Below are 24955 nucleotides of genomic sequence, written 5' to 3'. Positions count from 1 at the left end.
ATAATTTCTTTACGGGCCTGCCAACCGCTCCTAATTATCTTCTCTGGCACAGGAACAATTCAATATATATATATATATATATATATATATATATATGTATATATATATATAACAGTTTCTTTTTGAACTGATAAGAGGCAAAAAATACACTTTTTCCAGAATTTTTGAAGGCTCCTAAAATAATGCCTAAGACTATCAAGATTAAAAATATATATATTTTCTTTTGCAGTCTGAATAAAACAGCTCCCACTTATCCCCTGTAGTAAGAATTAATGAATCCAGCTCTTCTTACAGTTACAAAGAAACTATCATGAAACACATCTCATGTGCTATGCCATACGATTAGCATACACAGCAATTACAGACTGCCACCTTAAAAATCACACTGTACTTTTCTCTTCAGGCTGTGACACTGATTTTACAGGCAGCTTACACTGAAGCTTACCTGAGAAAGATATAAGCTACCTGGTAGCTCTGAATGCAGGTCCCAGTAACCCTCTGAGGTACCCTAAACATTCTTGGATCTACGAAAGATTAACTATTCAGATTACAATGGGGTTAAATTGTTCTCCCATGAATAGGCTGCTAGCATTAGCAGAACTTCATTAAAAGCATTCACATTTGTCAACAGTGTAAAAGGATGAGATTTGTGGTGTTCTCCACACAACAGGTGATAGCAGCCCTAAAACTGCATGACTGCATAGAGGTAACAGTTCTGCCTAGTGTGACAGTCAGTCTCACATATGCTTTGAGAGTAGTGTCTACTCAATTGCATTTCATAGTTATGAGCAAGGAACACCTACTTGATCATTCAGTGGTGCTTCACAAGTCTTTATAACATCCTTGGAAACAGACACTTGGGAAATTTAATAGATGGAAACTTAAGGAATCCCAGTGATAAAAAGATTCTTGATGTTAGAAATCTATGTTCTTTACTCACCAAAAAGTTGCCTTTAATATCCTGGTGTTGGTGAACTGCTCAGGAACTGAGCCTATTTTCTGAGCTCAGCTGATATTCAAAGAAAGCTTGCCAAAAGCTTGGTACCATGTACTGCCTATTACTGGCATAGGAATGGACGTATATTCCAAGATGTATATCTTCATGAAATCTTACTTCTGCCTTTCCAGAGAAGCAGATCTTCATCTGAGATCTTCCTCAGCACTTCAAGTTTCTTGCTGAAACTGTTCCACCTTGTATAAATGAATTGCTGCTTTTTATACAAGAATAAGGAGGAAAATGTTATTGTAGAGCACTGAGGCCAAAGAATCAGGCAAGTTACTACTTGAAGATAGATTTTCATGTTTCACATACAACGGCATTATGATTAGAACAAGCAAGTGCAACAAACTCACTCTAGCCATATGCTGAGCAGCATTTATTATACTTGAATGCTCTTAGAACAACTGTTGGATCCGGCCCTCAGGTCAAAAGGGTAAGAGAATGAACAGAGCTTGAGGGCCTAATGAATTCCTAGGACTAGGAGTTACTTGGTTTATGCACTCCAGCAAGAGAAACACATACAGATGTCAGAGGCCTACAAAGTTAGAAAGCAGCACCTGAGATGAAGTACTGACATCCTCATAGAGCTTGAAGTGTTGCACCCAGGTGCTTAAATCCCTTTTGAACCTACCAAAGAAAGGACAACTTTTCTTTTTCAAAGGATGGAGCATTCAAATCTTTGCATACTGAGACTAAAGGCTTTTGTGGTTTTGTATTGTTCAGTGATTTCTTTACTCACTGCCACTTATGTAAGATTGTCTAATATTTGACCACATTGCCTCAACTTCTAGTGTGCATTTGAAGTTCTTGCACATGTTAAGTCTGGAAAAATCATAGCTACAAAGTAGAGCATAATGCTTAAGTAGGACATTGATTGACATACTATAAATATTTAAGACTGATCAAAGGTACATCAATGGCAAGTAGAAACTACAGTTGGAATATTTATCTGACATTCGTACTTACAGTGACACATTACATTGTTGTTGTACGACTTTATGCAAGATCAAATTTCTTAACTCTGAGAGACTTGATTTTTCAAATTAAGTTAGAGTTGTAAATCTATTGCTGAGCACAATTGGAGATTGTATCTTAGCTCAGCTAAGCACATTGGCACTTGCCTCCTGCCTAAACCTCTTTGTGATTCACTAACCAGACATCCCTGTGACAGAATCCTGAGAGACCAATACAGCAGTCAACCCAAAACACAGTAGCTTAACACAAAGCACATCTCACAGTGACTTTCAATTAGTCAGTCAAGAATTCATGGTGCTCTCATTTTCACAAAAGCACTGTAGTAACCTCAGCTGCTCTGAAGTATGACATCTGTAGTTGTACAACCTCCTCATGGGAAATTCAAATTCCTATTTTAACCAAGAGAAGGCCCTCAGAAAATAAATATTGGAGACTGCGATTTACCATCCTGAAGATGGGAAACTTATGTTAAAGAATTAACTATTTACAAGACAGAAGAGAACATGAGAAACATGACAATAGCCTGTTAATGATATTCTCCCAGAAGTAGTGGAAATCCTGAACACAAATCCCCTGATTTCTCACTTCTCCTGCTGAATTTTACTGTGTAGAAATGGTTAGGATGGGCATCTAGCTTGAGGGCTGATGTATGAAATCTACTGTGAGATAGGCACCTTACTTCAGTCCGCAGGAAAGTTTTGAAGTCTGCTTTTGCCAATTTAAGTATGTGCTGTCACCAGCTGGGTACCTTCCTGCATTCCTCAGTCCCCTGCTGTGTACTCCTGCAGTCTACCTTGTGTTGATATTAGCAGCTGGGTGGTGGTCTGGTAAAACAGTTTGCTTACCCACACCCTGAGAAAAAGAAAAAAGGAAAAAAAAAAAAAAAGGTTAGTTTTCAGCCAGACCAGAAGGCTGATCCCTTTTGTGGACCTGCATAATCACCAAAACCAACTGCATAACTGGACAAGAGAATGCACTTTGGAGGATGCAGGTAGTACCATCCCTCCAGGTGCAGCAAAATCTTTACCCAACTGAAACCACACTCCAGAGATGGACAAAGCTAAAAACATAACCTTCTCTTCAGCACTTTATTAGCTAATCATTCTCTGTTCAGTGTCTTTTGATGGATTTTATTACCGCCACTGTGGCTACGTGCCTAGAAGCACAGGAAGAAATGAGGATGGTATTCTGTACATACCTGAGGGCTTTGATACATACTCCTCCAGCAAACAGCTACAGTCAAATTGCCCTGGAGCTGTTTGCTACTGCACTTTGATCTGAAGTTACAAACCTTACAGCAGAACCAACGGAACAGGATGCAGGCATCTGCTATTGTCAGCACAAAGTGCAGAGAGAGGTCAGAGAAGTTAGACTGCTGGATCTGGCATGAAGACATTAGGGTGTGCATGCACTCTAGTCTGCCAGTCCTGGTACAGGAACAGTAATCTTCAGAAAAGAGATACAGAGGACAGGTAGGAGGATAACCCCACAGAAGGCTGTTTGTTAACATCCTGAAACCCATGCAGCTGTGATATCACCAGCCTGAAGTCCCATTTTGTGGAGCTGTCACTTTCACTAAACAGCAACTGAAGTTCTCAAAATTTTTGCCAAGAAGCAAGATCATAGGACTTCTCATGTTGACAGGTTCATAATGGCAAAAGATTGAATTTAAGCAGTTTATTAATACTGCAGCTACTCCAATATATTTTCTACTTCATACCATACAAATTAAGCCTTCAGTAACAACCAAATTAACAAAACACACTTGACTGTATATGAATTAGACTGTTTATAATACTTTTTACATTCACCCTTTTAATCTACAATGCTTTAATCTATTACTGTAAAAACTTCAGAAAAAATCTTACATAAAGATTGATTACACAACAAAAGTAGAAAACTATTCCATGTTGCTCCTTAATGCTCAGAAAGAGTGATGTAGAACAAAATATTAATTTATGCAAAGTTTCAGGTGCTTTACACTTTTCTGTGTATCAGTCTGCCAACCGAACCTCCATCCTCACTGATGATCTACTACAACTTGCCTTGGAATTTTTCCTCATAATGATGAGCATCCAGGAACAGTTTTAAACTAGCAACACAACCATTTTTATTTTCAAATAGCCTGTCACATTGTACTCAGTAAATAACCACATATACCATAAAGCATCAACTTGTGAAAAATAAGTATTCATGACCTAGCTAAAGTATAACCTGAAATCTGTAGTATTGTGATAGTGCAATCTATTGCGATACTGCTTCTCAATTTTAAGAGCTCCTCCCTCAATAATTTAGCAACAAATAACATTCCAGCTGAAGTGTACTTTGGAGTCTGCCTGGAATGTATACAGCAGTGTTACAAAAGAGATCATCACTTCTGAACAATAAAAAGCCCTGATATTTACAACACAACTGTTTTTGCAAAACTTTACTTGTGAAGAAGCATAATCAAAAACTTACCTTTCAAAGATATTTTCCCTATCCTATTAGGAAAACATAAATGAATAAGAACACTAGCAAGAGAAAAACCCTCAACTACTGGCACACTTTGAAGTTGCTATCGTTTTTATTTCATATACCACTACCTGTCACTGTAAATATATCAGTTAATCACAACAAAAGATTGTATTGTACCAGCATGTGTATTTACCTCTGCTGATTCCAACTGTCTAGGGAAAACAAAAGAACACAAAAACACAGCAAATATTGTTAAATGCACAAACATCTATAAATGTTTGCTGCTTGACTCAGCAGCTCAAAGAATAACAACACAACAAGTCATACATAAAATCTGGAGATTCTGCCACATCTCCGTGGTCATTTCAGTAATGTTGTTTCCCTGCAAACTTAACGGAATTTATGTGGAGGAATGAACAGGCCCCCTAGTGAGAACATTTGTAGTTCATTGCTTACTGTATAACGCATCGCTTCTACACTACAGCTAGAGTAAATTTAACTTTTTCACTGATGTTCCCCCCTGCCACAGACTACAGTTATTTGTAGTGAAATCCTGCACCTATTGTTTCAAAAGGAGGATAAACAAGGTTGCTAAACAGTCACCGCAGTCATTCAGTAGCAAAAGCCAAACAACTGCTAATAGGAAAATTTCTCAGTTAAAAAGCAATCAGCACCACTGTAGTTTCTTCCCCTTGAAGGGATAAAAGATTCACTCCAATTTATATAATATTATTTGTAGTTTTTATTTCAAAGTCCAACCTTGATGTCTTTGAAAATCTGTGTAACTCCCTATTGAGGCAGTTCCAGATGAAAGGAAGCATTTCAATGGCAATCTACAGTGAAATGACAAGTTTTCTTCAATAAAGGCATACAAAACATTGTCAGAGTTCATATAGAGTTTTTTATTAATGAAAAATTCAGTGCCATGGAAAAACATGTCACAGTTAGATTTACGAGCCAGACCGTATAGCTAAGAAATTCTTTATTTGTCTACATTAAATAATTCCGTAAGAAATTTTAGAAACAGAAATTAGTAAGAGGCAAAGGTACTTAGCAGGATTCAAAAAAACAAAAACAAAAACCTTTACAGAGAGGATGCATTCAACTGTACCAACCTGCAAATCTCATATTCTGTGTATTTTTTTCCTGTATTTTGTAGTAAGTCAGAAGTGTAAAAAAAAAAAACCCTCTGATTTCATGTGTTTTTATTTAAGATTTTATTTTTTGCTACCACAGCAGAAACTGTCAGAGTTTTTGCCTACTTTTGTCAAGTGTTTGCATATATAAAACCTTTCTTAAAAAAGGAAAAATCATGCACCTAATAAGTGTAAGAGAACAGCACTACTATTAAAAACTTTAAAAAAAATAATCATAGAATATCCAAGTTGGAAGGGATTGTCCATTAACATCAGAACAGTACATTGATAATTTAAATATATTGTCAAATTAACAACATATTTAAATAATTCACACAAACTGCTTCATTTAGAACAAATTCAGCATGACAAAAACAACCTACATTATTAAACCATGTGAGTTAATATGTACATCTCATGGAGACGAATAATTTTATTCTCAGCTGTAGATGACCTGACAAATAATTTTATTCTCAGCTGTAGATGACCTGACTCTACAGTAGGTTAGAATTCTAACTTAGTGACTTCAAATACATTTTTATAGAGCACTCATCTTTCAGCATGTGCAGCCATAACCTTTAGCTGTATATGCTAGCTAGCATACAGTGGCATAAGCACACTAGAAGGATGTTCCAAAGCACACTTGCAAATGAATCCTTCTGGATTCAACTGCAGTAGTCCGAGACATTATCACTCAGCTGCCAGGACTTAACCTCCTGTGTTCACAATCTACAACACTATCTTCAAAGTAGCAATCACTGAAATTTTATTGATCTGTTTGTATTTGACTGCCTCAATTTACAAGTACAGATGCTGTTCCATTCAATCCATCTGAAGATACAGCAGCCATAGCAGAAGGGTTGTAGGTATGACAGGTAGAAAACACCATAACACTTCAGATATACACTGTAAGAGCTCCTTTGAGAAAAGCTTGGTGTGGCCTACCTACAGCAAACACTATGCTAGGAGAGAGAGGAGCCAAAAATCCAGTAACAAAAGTGAATCCTCCAAATAAATGACCTTGTTGATGAAGTTCAACAGCAGGCCGTTGAAGATTACTATTGTCATTTGAATGTTGTGTGTTTTTTTTCTAGCTCTTACACAGACCAACTTGGAACATAAGGCAACAATCATTCTAAGACACGGTACACAAGCATCCAAACAATCTTACTCGTATAAGATACAGTAAAGCGTGCTTTTATTACCCAAAGATTTTATTCAAGTAGACAAAGAATAATTAAAGTGTTTATGACAAGGTGTAAACATTTTTCCTTTTTTCCCCCTCTTTAATTTTTCCTACCAATGTCAAGTTTAGTAAAGATTCAGACAACTGATCAGCAAGCCACCACGTTAAGAAAAGTTCAGACAGACCATTAAACATCTATAAAACAATCCTCAAGATGCTGAAGTACTATAATAAATGAAGCCTGTTATCTCCAGACATAGAAGGAAAGTGACAAATGCAGCTTTGTTAGCTATGGATAACTGTCACGCTTTAAGTAAGCAACTGCACCTTTTCAGTGATAATATACTATAGGAAAGGGCAAGCACACGGCACATCCATGACAAGCAAATCACCGTGATTAAGATTTGTAATTTATTTTACACTACAGGAAATCTAACTTCCCATTACAGTAAACATAATACTCCTTGAAAGCTTGTACTAAAATAACAGGGATGTATGTGGGGATGTGACTCCATCCAAAGGCATTCTCAGCTATTGTGACAGAAGTTCTCTCTTGCTTGTCAATCTCTTAATTAAGAGTTTGAAATGTTTTCTGCTACTCTTCAATACCATTTCCTTACATGCTAGCATTTGCATGTAATTTTCTTTTCAAGAGAAAAGAAAACCAGGACTAAATCTTAAAAAGACATACATTCTCAAAATAAGTTTCCCTTGCAGAATCACAGAATAGCTTGGGTTGGAAGGGACCTTAGAGATCACCCAGTTTCAACCCCCTGCCATAGGCAGTGACGCCACCCACCAGATCAGGTTGCCCAGCGCCTCATCCAACACGGTCTTGAACACCTCCAGGGATGGGCCATCCCCAACTTCTCTGGGCAACCTATTCCAGTGCTTCACTGCGCTCTGAGTGAAGAATTTCCTCCTAACCTCTAATCTAAATCTTCCCTCTTAGTTTTAAACCATTCCCCTTTGTCCTGTCATTGTCTGACAGGAAAAAGTTGCTCTCCATCATTTTTTATGTCCCATTTAAATATTGAAAATCTGGAATTACGTCACCCCAGAACCTTCTCTTCTGCAGGCTGAACAGCCACAGCTCTCAGCCCTTCTTCGTAGGAGGAGTGCTCCAGCCCTCTGATAAACTTTACGACCCTTCTCTGGATCCACTCTAACAGCCCCACATCCTTCTTGTGCTGGGGGCCCCAGACCTGGATGCAGCACTCCAGGTGGGGCCTCACCAGGACAGAGCAGAGGGGGACAGTCACCTTCCTCACCCTGCTGGCCACTCCTCTGTTGATGTAGCCCAGGATGCAGTTGGCCTTCTGGGCTGCAAGTGCGCACTGCTGGCTCATGTTGAGCTTTTCATCCACCAGAACCCCCAAGTCCTTCTCTGCAGGGCTGCTCTCAGCGAGATCTTCTCCCAATCTGTACTTATGTCTGGGATTGCCCTGACCCAGCTGCAGCACCTTGCACCCAGACTTGTAGAGGCAGAGTCCTTCCTCCCTCCTGCCCTTTATTACAGATTTCTGCCAAATACTTGCTTTTAAATGGCAAAGTGAAGGTCCAGTTCAACAGCTATTATCCATACCCCTTGATTATTTAGCTCTTAAGAAAACAGACAGACTAGAAGAGCTGTTAGACAAAGTTCTACTACCCCAAAAGAGCAGGTGAAACTTGGCATTACTCCGAAGTATTACTTGATAACTTTTAGTGGTATTCAGATCCCCAGTTTGTTGAGCTTGCAAAAGTTTAAGAATTGAGTTGGGATGTTAGGTAATGTGCACTACATTCCTGACTTATTGATATGCCTCACTACAGAGGCCACTTTTCATCCATTTCACTTAGGCATCAATTTTTAAACAAAGACAAATCCCTTATGTTAACTGTGAAAGTATCAGCACTAATTTTGCAACTATATCCACTTTCCTGATACACTGCAGAGTCCATTTTCAAAAACCTTGCCCTAGATTAAAGTACCTGTTTACAATAATTTAGAATCAATTTACGAAGTAATTAGGATAGAAAGCTACAGATTAAGCTTAGCAGCACTACACAGAGCTATAATAAAGCAGAACACAATAAAAACAGTGAAGTAATATCTTCAACATCAACATATCTTTGTACTTGTTCATATTATTATGGAACAGTGAAAAGAAACAAATTTTAAAAGTAACACCTGCAGAACCTTAGCACTCTCCCCCTCTAAGTTTAGATGTCAATAAGGCAAAAGAAATTAAATGCAATCTACTACTTGCTCAGCTGCCTGACTTAGCAAAGGGCTATAAACCATGAAGTGAAACTGAGTGAATCCTGGAGTTTTATTACATGCAGCACCTAGGAAGGAAAGAAAAAAAAAGTGTAACTTGCTACATTTAGGATTAGTGCGCTTTATCACCTAAAGATGCAGTTACTATTGCTACCATGTTGTAATTATTTTAGAATCTGTTTAACCCAAGACATCTTGAAAGCATTTATTTTTAAAGTAAAAATACAGTGCTACTGACTACTGTATAACTCTAAACAGTACCATAAATTAGGAAAATCTCTCTATTTCAATCCTGATAAACTTAATGAGTTTCTCCAACTCTAATCTCTTAAAACACAGAACTATGCAAAATAAAAGATCAAAGAACGGCAATAAGCAGTCTAACTAAATAAGCTATGTTGATTAGCAAATTGTATTTGCTAGTGATCTGAGAGTTTGCAAATGAGATGCCTGGCACAATGACTGATCATGAGCTGCTTTGAAGCTATACTTACCAGACACATTCTCCCTGCCTTATGCCGTATCTCAGGGAAGCATAAGCATTTGTACTTAAAAAAAACTTCCACGTTAATCATACACAATCCAGGAGAACACGTAAAGGTAGTAAAAAACAAAAGTATTTACAAAGGTTTACATAAATTTTGTGGAAGTCTAAGACATTCAAATGCAGAGGAAAAATTAAAATATCTTAATTCCACACTATGACAGTTGCCCTGATAACCACCATTTGATATTATGAATTGCCATACTGTTGTACTGAATAAATAATTAAAGACTGGTGCTTTGAAGTCGACCTTCATGTTTTATTTCTGTGACCTAGCTAGCTAGGGTCAACAAAATTGGCCTGTTGAGCAAAATACATACCATAACTTCCGGTTGTATTGGCACATATAACAGCACCAAAGAACTCTGGAGCATACTTCTGGATTCTGGAAATAACTTTCTGACAGGCTACTGTTGGGTCCATTCCCATCCTCATATACTCTACAGCTTGATAGCTAAAAGCAAACAAATGAAAACAGACACATTCCCACACCCAGTCAGCCATACTTAGGTTACATATTGCATTGAGATCAAGATTTCTTTGAGTAATGGAAACACAATACACAACCTTTAGCCAAACTTCATTTTGGAAATTATTATTCAATTCTACCTAAAATGTAATTAGAAGCAGCACTAAAAGGGACTGCAAGATGTCACCTATGTCATCAACAATTCTAAGGCAATAGAGTAACTCTGATCATTTGCAGAAGAGGCTAAACCACACATCAGTTAAACAACAGCAAAGAAGCAGCTGGAGAGTCACTGGCTTTGTCACTGAATGACTAAGTTTGACATTAGAATTTGTTACTAGTTTTCATGAAGACATATATCAAAGTACTTTTTTAACTTATTATATTTTAAGGAAATTGACCTCCAAAATTACACTCCTACTATTGATTCTAGTAAGCATTAAAAATATATATATTTCAGAAAAAAATACAAGTTTCAGAAAAACTCAAAGTTAACAAAATTTGTTTCATAAATATGAACATATGTTTTGATCATGACTTTAAGCCACTTTAAAAAATTTTGCAAGATGTTTTTTAAAAAAATCTTACTCTAAATGCAAAAGAACCAAAATGACATTACAGTATCATTACAAAAACAACATGTGCAATGTTTGAGATAGATCACTTGCATTTCCAAAATATCCTTGGAAGGAAAAACAAAAACAAGCAACCTTTTGTTGTCGTTTACTTTCAGAAACAAAAGATTAAAAGACAATGCATAATTTAGTTAAAAGCAAACAATGTTTTGTTTTGATGAAAGATACATAAAGACCTCAACTTGTTACACTAACACTCATCTACAGATAGCATTAACTACAATGTTATCAAAGTGACTCAGAAGAGAACTTTCCTTGCATTTTCTGACACCCTAATACCCTTGATTTTTCATACTGATCAGTTATATGTAGATAATTTGAACCTTTCTATCTGAATATAAAGCTGTATTTCATAGGGTCATCTTCTCCAGTAACCGAAAACTGAGCTAAGATGTTACTATTACAAAAAAGGTGGTCAGAAAACATTAGCAATTTTGCCCTTTAATTGACAGTTCCCAGACTTCTGGCAGGTCAATTTATTTTTTTGAGAATGCTCTTTTTTTTTTCCACTTGAGAATATCTAAATAGTATAGAATTAAGAATGTCTGATCTACAAGTAACCTGTGATCAACCATCTAGTCTAAATTGCTTTGTAGAACCAGCTGGTGCAAACAAAACGCATTACAACCAAATCCTTCAGGCTGCTAAACAGCAATGTAAGTTTCTACCAATTAACTTCATAGTGGAACCCAACTCACTACTATTGCCAGTACCCAATTCCTCAGAATAATTCACGAAGTTGTCAGTTGCCTTTTATTTCAGGACTGGTCTGCAATAGCTTCACACTCATTAAGGATTGTAACTTTTATATATACACATCTGCTAGCAGGCATTCATAACTACCAGAATTTTAGAAGAAGTACTTGAGTAATGTGAAGACCACTACTTTAGATTCCTTCAAGCATCAGTGCTCATTATGTACAGCACAGACTTCCATAAAGCATTTCTTTTGAGACTGACCTACAAGAATGACAGTCAAGACTCAGTGATGAAAACAGACATTTTACAGTTTATGCAACCCCAATGACAGCACTAAAACATCTCTTTCAGTTTCAAATTAGATACCAATTACATTAAGATTGTTACAGTGACTCTTCTGTTAAAGAGCGTGCACATTGGTAATATACTCATTATTGCTGTCTGTTTGCTCTCAGCTTAGCAGTATTAATGGGATCTCTCATTAAGGTATTTAAGCAGTCACTTCTTTTAAGACAGGTTGTAATGATGACTTGATTTTGCTACTGTTCTTTTCCCTTCTATTCCTTCCTCTCCCACTTCAACCACCAGGAAGTCAGATCGTCTTTCAATCAATTACTTCATTTGCTGAATTCAATTTTGCTAGAGAAAGATAGCAAAGTCTGCACTAAGGACAAACCTGGGTAAGAAGCGCATCATGATGTCACCATCCCCAGTGGCTGCAGCTCCTCCAGCTGTACTATCAGCATAGGATCCTGCTCCTGGTATTGGAGAGTCTCCTACACGGCTGTAGTGAACAATGAAGAAAAAAGTAATTCTATGGAAGAAAACTGAAAACTATAGAAAACTTTATTTACTAACGCCAGTGAGATTGCATTAATATAATAGCTCTTGGCCCAATATCAGCAAGTTTTTACAACTTGGGCACACTTCTAACTTTGTCAGCCTTACCACCTCCAGCTGGGTTAGTGCTAAACCCACAGAAGAACAGAACAGGTAAAAAGGTCACTCTACAGTAATCAGAAGTGGTCTGTGATAACCTGACTGATGTAAGGCTTAATCCCACCTTCATTGTGCATCTCTTTGTTATTATACTGGCTATAGCTAGGGCAGTAAGGTTTAGCCAGTGGGCAACAGTAAGCAGATGGGGACATTATTGTGTTCAGTAACTCTTGCTAAATCCAGAAATTGTCTGAATTAGTTGACAGACAAGATTCCTAACTGCAGAGAAAAACAAACAAACAAAAAAATCAACGACAAAATATAGGCCTGGGGCTCTGATTCTATGTACACTTCTTTGGAGACTGTGCACCTTTCCAAAATGCTCACTTGTCTCTGGTGCCTCGCCTTATAATTTACTTCACAAATGTGCCATTTTTTTTTGTCTGTCTGTACATTGAATTAAGCCAGCTGAAAAGCAACCATTCTCGCAAATAAACCCAAATCATCCTACAACTACATCAGTTTCTTAGTATCAGATTTATGGCAGCCCAGAAATAACCAAGGCCATTTTGTGATCCTCACCCTCTAAGATACACTGTTTAACATTTACATAAGCTTAACATAGGAAATGAAACAGAAAAAAAGCCTTTTTTTTGTAAAACCAGATACTAACCCTGGAATTTTGTGGACTCCACCATTAGTAGATGTCCCAGAAGCAACGGTTCCGTTCCCACCAATTACAACCATACCTAAAATTTTCAACAGGGATGAAACATGCTCAGAAACACTTCTGACAAAATTGTTAAATTGGCACTATGGTTTTCATTAAACAGAACCATGATATCCAGACTATTTAAATTGCTGATATGCTGAAAAACAGAAAAATCATACTCTTAAAGAAGTTCTTTGTAAAAACAAATTTGGAATCTTTTTGGATGTACTACAGGAGGCCAAAAGGAATCTAAATCAGTGACTGACACACCATTCAGACCTGCACATTAGTGCTGTCCAAGCAGCCACTGCCTCTTAATATACACCTAGGTTACTTAGTAGAGAACCAGGATGTAGTGTCACCATATTGTGCACCAGTACCATCAGAACAAAGTTTGGGAATTCTATAAATAGTATTTGATTTGGGGCGGGGGGTGGGGAGGGGGGAGTAGAAATCAAGTCAGAAAATGAAGAGTTTGGCAGTTTGTTTGTTTGGCAGAAGTGAAATACAGCCTACCAAAGAAACCAGAATTACACAACAGGTAGTCAAACGTGTGGACTAGCCTATTCCTTGCTAATTTTGTACTGATGTGGAAGTCATTGCCTCATATTACAGTAGCTTACATTGACACTTCGAACATGATTTCAGGTCCACTGCTTTTCCATGAGGTGAGACTTCACCTCTTTAAGAGAGGGCAAAAATTGTTGTTGGCATCAGCTTCAGTACAAAGCGAGAGCCAAGAAGCAGAATTCTAACAGTTGAATTCTGGTTCTGTTTTCACAAGGCCACTATCTCTTTCTCACAGAAAAGTTCTCCGATCAGTGAAATGGGAAAGTATAGAGGCACTGAGTCTATGGCCACCATTATCATCTACAAGAAGACTGGAAGGGCATCAGTTCCTAACAACTTCATAAACGCATCCTGAATGAAGACTCTTCTCAAAATGTCAAGGAGACATTTCATATAGAAAGCAAACAATGGGGTGAGAGAGCTTGAAGTACAAATATAAGCGCCAACATTTACTACAAAACAGCTTAGGACTACTTAATGATATATCATGTCCTGAACTGTATTTATCAGACTCCCCTCTCAACCTGACACTCCACAATTTTAGAGCTTTTGACAACATGTTAAAGACTATACCAGTAAACAAAGCTACCTACCAGCTTCAGAATTTGGTAGGTTGCCTGACTTTCAGAGAACATTGATTTGTTGTGAGTAGGGTGGACTGGAAGTAAACAACAAAGATTCCCCCATGAAGTGACTTGTTAACTCTTGGTGTTGCAAATACTGTCAGGCAGAGAGTTCTGAATTGCTGAGGAAAATCCAGCTTAAAACAAAAAGTCTAAGTTTCAAGACTGCAAAGTATAAAGCTTTGAAAGATATGAACATATAACTGTTCCAGTCTCCATTCTACTCCCTTAACAGTTGCCGTCTTTGACAGGTCTGCTTGTTAATCAGCTTAGCAATTAAAAGTCCTCAGTCAGTAAGCTCTTAGAAGTCTTTGGGACTACTACTGATAACCTGTTTTAACAATAGCAGTTCCTGTAGAAATGCATTGATTTAGCCAAAAGCCAGAATAGAACAAAAATGAAAGTAAGCCTTATTTTGTAAGTTTAAGGACAATTTGACAAACACTGCTTTTGGCAACAGGACTATTTACTCACTTCTTCCACCTCCGGCAAAGCCTTTTAAATTGGTCTGACAGCTACATAGGAGACTTGACCTAAGTTAACTATAATCAGAATAAAAATAGTTATTTTTAACCTCGATCAGTTTTCTAAGCATCTATATCTGCCCAGCCAATTGTGCCAAGGTAGCTGAGGGAGTAGTAGTAAGGCAACAAACAAGTAGCTGAGGTCAAAAGATGAAGCAAGTGACCATGCAGCAAGTGCAGTGGGAAAAAACTCCTACGTTTAGGCACTTGATCCTAACACATAAGTTACATAATCTCGAAATTACTATAAACAAGAACAAAATATTATTAAATAAGTTTTTGATATCAAATACTGTTTTCAACTCAAAATGACTTGATAGAGGAATGAGAAAAAGATAGGTTTAGAATTACCAAAAGTTGTTACCAATAGTATCATGATTATGAACGCTTCTTTGTGAGATGGTCCATTTTTCGCAAGTAACCTTTTCAAGTCGTTTATATGGTCCACATGATTTTGAAGAATCTGGTACCACATTCTGTAATTATATGGATGAATAATATGTTTTGCTTCATTACAGATAAACCTGTAAGTGTTACACTCAATACCTATGAACTACTACATAAGTATCACATGCCCAATACTTAAATTATAATACCAATATCCTACAAATATTTTGTTTAAAGAACATAGATTGACTTCTGGCATTACATGGTGAGAAGGTTTTCCTAATGCACAGTTATGTTCATCAAATTAAAGATTCTCTTTTGCTTAACAGACTGATCAGAAGTGTTCATTCTTCAGCAAAATGGAGAAAATTTTCAAGCTTAAAAAAGGATGAATTGAGTCTGCTTTAATAATGTCAAGTCAAGATAATCACAGAATCACAGAATCGTCTAGGTTGGAAGAGACCTCCAAGATCATCTAGTCCAACCTCTGTCCTAACACTAACAAGACCTCCACTAAACCATACCACTAAGGACTACATCTAAATATCTTTTAAAGACCTCCAGGGATGGCGACTCAACCACTTCCCTGGGCAGCCCATTCCAATGCCTAACAACCCTTTCAGTAAAGAAGTTCTTTCTAATATCCAACCTAAACCTCCCCTGGTGCAACTTTAGCCCATTTCCCCTCGTCCTGTCACCAGGCATGTGGGAGAACAGACCAACCCCCACCCCTCTACAGCCTCCTTTAAGGTACCTATAGAGAGCGATGAGGTCGCCCCTGAGCCTCCTCTTCTCCAGGCTAAACAACCCCAGCTCCCTCAGCCACTCCTCGTAAGACTTGTTCTCCAGACCCCACACCAGCTTCGTTGCCCTTCTCTGGACTCTCTCGAGCACCTCCATGTCCTTCTTGTAGCGAGGGGCCCAAAACTGAACACAGTACTCAAGGTGCGGCCTCACCAGAGCCGAGTACAGGGGGACAATCACCTCCCTAGACCTGCTGGCCACACTGCTGCTTATACAAGCCAGGATGCTGTTGGCCTTCTTGGCCACCAGAGCACACTGCTGTCAACATACGTCAACATACTTTCCCCAGCTGAAAAGGAGAATATATATTGAATTAAAGTGGCTCAGCAATACAGCATTTTAGATGCAAGAAACAACGGAGACAATGTACAAACATGTAAACCCGCAACACTTATACCAAAACCAAACCCACCACAACAGGCAAGTTTACACGGATAACTGAACTAATCCTATGTGTTCACAGTTCTACTTAAAGCCACTCTAACTATTTAAGGACATTAATTACTACTGTAAAAATCCATTTCAGAAATTTATACTTCATCAAAAAATACACTCACTGCTTTGTTTAATCTGAGAAATTCTGCCCAAATTTAGACCTAAAAAAAATCCCGTACCAAAACACTATTGCAGAATGTTCAAAAACAGTAAGATTTAAGAAGCAAGAGCTAGTCACATACTCTTCCCGAGTCTACCACGTTTGTTCTGCACATTAGGCAGAACAATTGAAACACTTCCTCACTTGCAAAGCAAAACTTCAATATAAGCTGAAAAAGACACAGCATTGCATCAATGGCTTTCTAAACCTCCCCCCTTCACCACAACAATTGCACTGTACCTTCCAGTAGTTTGGCTGACAGCTTCGATTAAGCCACTTTGAATACATCATAAGAGATTTTGGGGTAGTTAAATCTTCATATGGAAACCCCATGCGTACAGCAAACAGGGAGGCTTTAAAAACAACAGTGAAAACAAAACCATTATTTTATTCGTGTTTTTATATATTTTATGATAATGCATCCATGTAATGTTATCTACAATTCAAGAAATTCTACATCCTCTTTGGGAATGAGAAGTATTTCTTTGGAGAACGATACCAACCATTATAGTGAGGTATTAATGCAATAACAAATTCTCCCTTCAATGGTGAAGATCAAATTTCCTCAATTCACTACAGCTATGTTAACAGGTATAAGTTTCAGCACTGAAAGAGAGAAAAATTCAACTTTGGAAAAAAAAAAAAATCAACTGGACCCAAATAATCTGGAACATGAGTAGCCTGAGCTGTGTGTGAAAGAAATACTCAAATGAAAACAGATACTGTATTTACTTAAAAAGCTAGTCTTTTATGAAATATGAGCAATAGACAGTGGCACAATATTTGCTACTAAAACACTGATATGTGCAGAAATCCACTGAGCAGCTTAAAATGTATTACACTTCTTCCTTGCAGCTTTAAAATTGACTGCTCTCTTGTTTTGAAAATTAATACAAGGAGTAACAAGGGAGCAAAACAAATACCAAGGCAGGTAATGGAACAATGTTGCAATTCTTTTTTAAGAAAAAAAAAAAAAGCTGTTACAATTAGGGAAAGGATATGGAAACAAAAGATCAACTGTTCTCTCATCTTTCATTTGTAGATACCTTTGATGTCACTTAGTAACAGATACGGTTGCTAGATTCAGATACTTCAACAATTTATATTACCAATCCTTGATAGACAAATAACATCACTTCAACACAGATCTGAACAGGCTTCTCCAGTCCAAACATTAAGAAAAGCCTTCAATTATTTCTGGACAGCTTTTTTGTGTTTTTCCTAAAAACAGACACAATTAAAGTCGCTGCACTCAGAGTGAAGGTAAACTGACATCTTCAATGAAGCATACTAATGTTCCCATTTCTGAAAAAGCAGATTTTTTTGAGATAAAATTGTGAAAGGATTACTGGCAAACATGCGCAACCACAACTTTGGAAGCCTTGTTTATATTCCAGGAAGCAGAGCTGTTCGTTTTTACTCTCTGAACTTTTTTCACTTGGATATTGGTCTAAATATTGCTAGGACAAAAAGGGAAAAGGTCAGACACAATGTGATTATGAAACTTTCTCATCTACTGGGGACAGACCTGCAAACTTCTCAGCAGATGAAAATCAAAATATCCCTCCCGCTCCGTAATTATTCTGCACTGAATGCAACTCACCAGACTTGGTTTTATGTCAGTATACATTTCAAAAATTATTAATGGTGAGTCAACTAACCTAACTTGTACACCTCCCTGAAATGTACATCTCTTTTGAAATTAGTATTATTCTAACAGCAACAGATTACATTGTAAAAGCTCAATCATTCCTCAAGTTTGCTATTGCTTTTTTATGGCACCTACGAGAACAGCTCCAATGTGATTTTTCACATCAAAGTCTTCATTAATATTTTAAAAACTGTGAAATACAGTAATTGTGCTTAATATATACTAAAACAGTAATACATAATTGTAGCATCTTAATTCTGTCATTCTTTAGACAAAGTTACTCCATGCTTTTAAATGAAATATTTGCATTTAACAGCTTCAGCTTCTATAGTATCTTGCATCAAATAATTTTTAAGATCTGTTACCAGTGTTATTATCAAAGCCTTGGAATTACAAGTTTATATTTGCAGTTAAATTGGTGGAAAGACCGCAAGACTATATTTATCTTTTCATGTGGAAATAATGGAATAAAACCTAATTCATACACATATAATAATATAGTAAACACTTCTGAGTTATTTGACTAGATTCACTTGATTGTCAGGGAATCCCTCCACCCATATTACCACCGTTAATGAATGACAGATTTAGTTAAAGCAAAAGAGTCTAAGACTTGGAAATAGTAAAAAGAATACAATTACCTGACTCTCCCACTAATAATGTATGCTTAGTGTGCTCAATGACCTTTCGCGCTACACCAATTGCATTTTTGACTCGTCTGAGATCTGCAACTGCCCCAACTTCCATAGTGTTCCTGGAAACAAGAAATATTTAGAACTTATTAGAAAATACAAGAATATTTGCACAACATTTATTAGACAAAATCTGTTCTCATCTAAGTTTGAAAGTCTGCTGCTTTAATGTACTGCTTTAATTGTTTATGCCATAGGCAGGTGCCATCACACTAGTAGGGAAAAATGTTATACATATATTGTTTCCTGGCACAGGTTGGGCATGTTGCTCAAGTAACAATAACTCTATCCAGAATGATATTTTTGAGCAATTACCTTGCTACATAAGCTCTTAACATGAACTACTTGCAATTATTTTTAAGCAGACAGCTTTAAATAGCAAATAAAGTACAGAAGACAATTGCTACAGAAATGAAATATTTTATGGAACACATCTAAAGGGAAAGCTTACAATGCTACAAATACTGTGCTCTGCAGCTGCTATATCTAGAGCTGAATTACTGCACTACACGTGAAAAGTCAATAATAAACATACTTGGTTACTCTTCCACCACTTAAGTAAGCATGGTTCCTAGTTCCACAAGTATTAACAAATAACTTGTCCATAGTCAGCCTTAAGCCAACAAGATCTCTGTAACAAATTTGACATTAAAGTATGCTAAAAATTACAGGGATCATTCTTTTCTCCACACAGTCTTCTTACCCATCCATAATCATCGCGTCCAGTGTTGTTTCTCCACTTTCATCTGGGCTTCCTCCATATCCCACACTCCCATCACATTGGTCAATCTCACACTGACCACAACCTTTCTCAACTGCATCCAGCTCAGAACCACCCAACTGTAATACTCGCCACGCTGTAATCAACACAAATAATTAAAAGTCACCAGTGAAAACAGACTCCATTACCACTTTAAGAACATTGATGATGCACTATAAGTGGATTAAAAAAAAAAAAACCACGTTATTTATAGGTGAAATAAAGTCAAAACATGAGCATATTCAAAAGAACGTAAAGAATTACTTTTCTAAATACTGTTTTCCTTGCATACTTAATCAGTGTTTCTGCATGAGAAATTAAGTTTGTTTTTTTTTTCCTGACTAGGAAAGTATTATTTACTTACAAAGAAAACAACATTTATATATTAAATAACCTCCTCCTCCCAGAACCAACAGGTACTTTAACACTGTCTATTAAAAGCCTTTTGTGGGCGTAAGAAGGTAAAGCAGGCTAAGTAAAACTTTTCTCTCAAAAGAAAAAAGAAAAAAAAAAAAGTTGTAACAAGCAGCCCTCAAAAGATTCCTGTAAGAGTACTAAGTGTCCAGCTGCAGAATAGAAAGATCTAAAACTGAGAGATCTTAAAGATCTAAACCTACATCCGTAACTTCATAAGAACAAAAAGAAACTGAAAAAAGTACGTAAGAAATATTCTGCTCAGTCCTTAGTCTTCTGTTCCTTACCATCTAGCTCATTGTGTAGTTTTGTGAGACATTACAGATGTGCCAAATGTACATGACTTAACCAAACCGGGCCTGAAGGCTTTACACACGTGAAATATTTCACAAGGTTGGACCCGAGGCAAGATTTTCCTAGATGTCTGAGCTTGCTGCCATTGACAGCTGCAATCCTGCCTCCTCCTCCTTGTGCTGGCACTGGTGCTCTGCCATCTGCCAGACCCAGCAGAGGGACGCAGATCCACTCCTTTTGGCAGAGGTGGACTATTACCCTGTCTCAGCCATCTCAAGAAGCCCCATCTTCACCAACACTGCACGCAATTCCTATTACAATTATTACCATAAGCAGTCTTAACATGTTCTTTCAAAACCTGCAGCACAAAGGCCTTGCAGTTTTCAAGACAGTATTTCAGCTGTGACCTATACACGCCTCTACAGGTAACCCACTTCACTAGCAAGATTTCCTAATGAGTTATTTACAACCCAACTATGCTAAAATAACCTATAAGCCTTTTTAAATCACTATCCACAACTAATTTACACTGGCAGCATTGCCATAGGTAAACCCGCTTTGACCGTTAATAACACATCACAAAACAACAACGAGCTCGGAAAAATATAATATTCAGAACCACCTAAATCTTGGGGCCGGGGGGGGGAACAAATCTCAGAAGGACACCATTAACAACAAATCACTATTGCTAACCACCACAGGTGCATAAATCACCATATCAGCGACGTTTTTAATCTAGCTTTTCCACAGCTTGCTCTCCCTTTCTGTTTTTTTGATTTTTTTATTACACTTTTTCCCAACCTTGACCGAAACACCGCTCGCTGGCAGGGTCTCAGGGCTCAGCGGCGGAGGCACTCAAAGCCCCGCTACTCTGCCCCTTCCCCCGGGCCCCGCGACGCCAGGCCCAGGGCCGAGCCCCCCCGAGAGGGTGACATTTTACAGCTTCCCTTCCGGATCGCTCTCACCCCTGACGGGAGAGGGAAGGAACCGGGCCCCTCAGCCACTTAATGGCCGCATGCTTACAGCTCACCCCGCGTTTTTTTGATTTAAAGCACCCGAAGTCCCCCTGGAGCCCCGCCAGCCCCTCAGCGTGGAGGGAGCAGCAGGGGAAGCACCCAGCAGCCGCTACTACTCCGCCCGGCGCAGCGCTGCCCCCCGCCGGGGCACCTGTCTCTGTGGCCTTCCTAAACGCCCAGGTGTTGATGACTACAGGCAGGGCGGCGGTGGTGCCCGCCCCACACGGGCCCGCCAGCTGCAGCACAACGAGCAGTAGCTCCGTCACCATCGCCCGCCGCCCGCCCCCGTCGCCTCCCGCTGCCGCCGCCGCCATGGCTTCGCTCCGCCCCATGGGCGCTGCAGGGACGCTACGGAGGAGGGAGATGAGGCGGTGCATGCGCCTACCGCCCTGCCGCAGTGGGGGGAGGTGGCTGCCGGCTTGATGGAGGTTCCCTGAAATGGCTGGGTATGCCATCGGCACCTCGGGAGTGTGTTTGCGGCAAGGAAGAGCCGCAGGTATCATCCAGAAGGGACCGCGGCTGGCCCGGCGGCGGCCGGGCTGTGGGGCGGTGTGCTGGTGGGCTCAAGAGATTGAGATAAAGCGTGTTCCTCATCCAGCATTTGAATAAAATGCAATATCTGTGTGTGCTCAGAGGTCCACATGCATCTCTTTTACATGCCTTCTTGTTAACTTGTATACTTTTTGTCAAAAGCATCTTGTGGCACAGAGAATTTTCTGTGGATCTACTGTGGCAAATAGTTCATGGAATAGTTTATAATCATAGAATCATAGAATGGCTTGGGTTGGAAGGGACCTCAAAGATTAACTACTTTTAACTCCCCTGCCATAGGCAGGGACGCCACCCACTAGATCAGGTTGTCCAGGGCCCCATCCAGCCTGGCCTTGAACACCTCCAGAGATGGGGCATCCACAAACTCTCTGGGCAATCTGTTCCACTGCCTCACTGCTCTCTGTGTGAAGAATTTCCTCCTAACCTCTAATCTAAATCTCCCTTCTTTTAGTTTAAAACCATTCCCCCTCATCCTGTCATTATCTGATTGAGCAAAGAGTTGCTCTCCATTTTTATAAGTCCCCTTCAAGTACTGAAAGGTTGCAATGAGGTCATTCTGGAGACATACCTTCTGTAGACTGAACAGCGCCAGCTTTCTCAGCCTTTCTATGTAGGAGAGGTGCTCCAGCCCCTTGATCATCTTTGTGGCACTCCTCTGGACCCAGTTCAACATCCTTCTTGTGCTGGGGGCTCCAGACCTGGATGGAGTACTACAAGTATACTCACAAGGGCAGCTTTACAGAAAGTCTTGCATTACAGACACCCTAAATCAGTCATGTTGCCGTAGTGGTCTGACAGACCTCAGCTCTGCAGGCCCACCTGCTGTTGGTGGGATGCACCGGTTTGTGTGCAAGGGCTGATGACATTCAGGCAGTTGCTTATCACCAGCAAGCTGTTATTTCTGAGCAATGCTAAAAAAAAAAAAAAAAAAAAAAGAAGAAGAAAAAAAAAGGTAGTTTCTGTTTCTACCAGAAGAAGTAGATATAAAATAGACTACTTTACTGCTTTTTAATTTTTCAGGTCAGTGCCATTAGTCCTTTGCAACATCTGATAGGCCAAACTCATTTACACTTTACCAGCAATGTATCTGGTCTTGTATTTGTAGTAAGAAGATACTTGGACCTCGTGCATGACACGTAAACTTTAAGTGTGCCCAAGCTGGTTTAAAAAGCCTGAAGCAATATTATTTTTGTTATACCAAAATGATCCACAGGCATTGGAATTAAATGGTAGTCACAAAACAAATGTATTATCCTTTACTACAGAAGTCAGAATATAATAAAATACACTTACACTATTGGGTTTGAGTTCAGTAATAATACGGCCTTGGTTTGAGCTGGTTCCCCAAAGTAAAACTACAGGTAGTCTAGAGAAACCTTGACTCAGGTAAATACTGTTAGCTGATTTATTTCTGATATTACTGTTCTTCTTTCTGTCACGTATTTCTTTATAAAGCTTTTAGGGAAGAGAAAGGAACCAAAACAAAAATCCGATTTAATGTTACTAAAAGAAAACAGAGGAAAAGATTTTCAGGAAAGTAATTCTAGTAATAAGTGAAAAGGAAAATATAATCAAACTGATTCTTAAAATTGATACATTAATAACATTTTTCAAATATTGTTTTCTTTTAACCATCTAAAATAGACTATTATGAAGTAATAAGACTGATATGGGTGTCATTCAAATAAAAGTATTGCTTGTGGTGGATGCATTTGCAGGCTGAAGCTGCAAATCAGTGGAGGGAATATTTTGTAAGACTTGAAAGAGCATATAAATATGCTTTGAGGCCAATGTAGGAACTCAGTTGATTTTATTTCTAACTGGCATTCAAAACTGAATGATTTCTTGCTAGAAATAAATACAATAATGAATTCATAGTCTAATGTATATATTTAATATGTGCAATGCTATTTAATAGCATATATCTTTAATGTATGGTGTGAAAAAGACTCAAAAAGCAAATTTTGCTCTGAGATATCCTGTGTAAAATCAACAGCAAAATGGTGAGGAGGATTTAATCAGTATGTGTCAAGCTCTACAAGTCAGTTCTGCTGCATCTATCCAGGCTCTTGATTTGCCTTCTGTCTCTGATACAAAGTATTTCAAAATTGGTCTTTGAATTTAAAACTCATTTGTATTTTCATAAAAATTAGCTGGTCTTTTCTGTTCGCTCTTCTTTCATCAGCCGAAAAAAGCACCTTAATCTGTTTGTCTCCTGATACTTACTGATATCTTAGAGCCTGTAGCTAAGATAAATGGTGAGACCAGTAGGCTTTTAAGTGTTTCTGCAGTAGGAAAGCAAATCAACAATTCCACGAACAGAATCTTTCTTCAAATGTATAATATTGAAAGAATATTCTAGAGAAAGGCTTATATGGACAAGGGATTACTGAGAGGATCTACCACAGACAATACTGTGATTGAATGGCACTGAGTAATTAATGAAAAACACAGGAGGAAATTCACCTCTCTCACTCAGAGTGTCTATTCCTACAGTGGCCAAAATCTGACCTCAATTATATCTGTGTGACCTTACCTAGCACCATCTGTTCAAAAATGCATGCCTAGCTCCTTTTTGCTGTCTCAAATTTTCCATAAGTGTGCTTTGAAATCTAATTAAGCATTGTAGTTATATTCATAATTTGTTTACATTTTTATCTTATTTTTATTTACATATTTGAATATTAACATAAACACATAAAAATGAGCATGAAAATGATTTTCTTAATAAAAATAATTGTTTGATAAGCTTACTTGTGATTTTTTTTTGACACCTAGAATTTTGAATCCATCTTTCTTGCAATTAAAATATATTCTTAAATGACCCTAAGCTGTAGTTTTTTGTTTTGAGTAGGTTCATGGAAGCATTATGTTCTCAGTTTTTGAGATTTTTTTTCTCTGTTTTTCTTTTGATGCTTTTCATGGCTTCATCTCATGTTACATATGTTCTCTCATTCCCTAAATGACATTGGAAGGGATGACAAGATTTATTGTGGATATCTCCATCACCTACCTATTAAATCTTCTAGGAAAGACCTTTATGCTCTCTCTCTCAAGC

At 38.2% G+C, this 24955-nt stretch overlaps 1 protein-coding gene across 1 annotated transcript; it reads right to left on the bottom strand.

Moving 5' to 3' along the window:
- Positions 1 to 5316: 5316 nt before the first annotated feature.
- On the bottom strand, positions 5317 to 21738 carry AGA (aspartylglucosaminidase). The gene is made up of 9 exons (XM_035557937.2): positions 21497 to 21738; positions 19565 to 19718; positions 18811 to 18923; positions 16759 to 16871; positions 15097 to 15208; positions 12977 to 13052; positions 12041 to 12148; positions 9882 to 10015; positions 5317 to 9085 (listed from the first exon to the last, which is right to left on the bottom strand). The coding sequence occupies exons 1-9, from the start codon at positions 21720 to 21722 to the stop codon at positions 8985 to 8987; spliced, it is 1137 nt and encodes a 378-aa protein (XP_035413830.1). The 5' UTR covers positions 21723 to 21738; the 3' UTR covers positions 5317 to 8984.
- Positions 21739 to 24955: the final 3217 nt, after the last annotated feature.

Source organism: Cygnus atratus, chromosome 4 (assembly GCF_013377495.2).
Source record: "Cygnus atratus isolate AKBS03 ecotype Queensland, Australia chromosome 4, CAtr_DNAZoo_HiC_assembly, whole genome shotgun sequence".
Lineage (NCBI taxonomy): Eukaryota > Metazoa > Chordata > Aves > Anseriformes > Anatidae > Cygnus > Cygnus atratus.
This window is presented reverse-complemented; position numbering and strand designations above follow the sequence as displayed.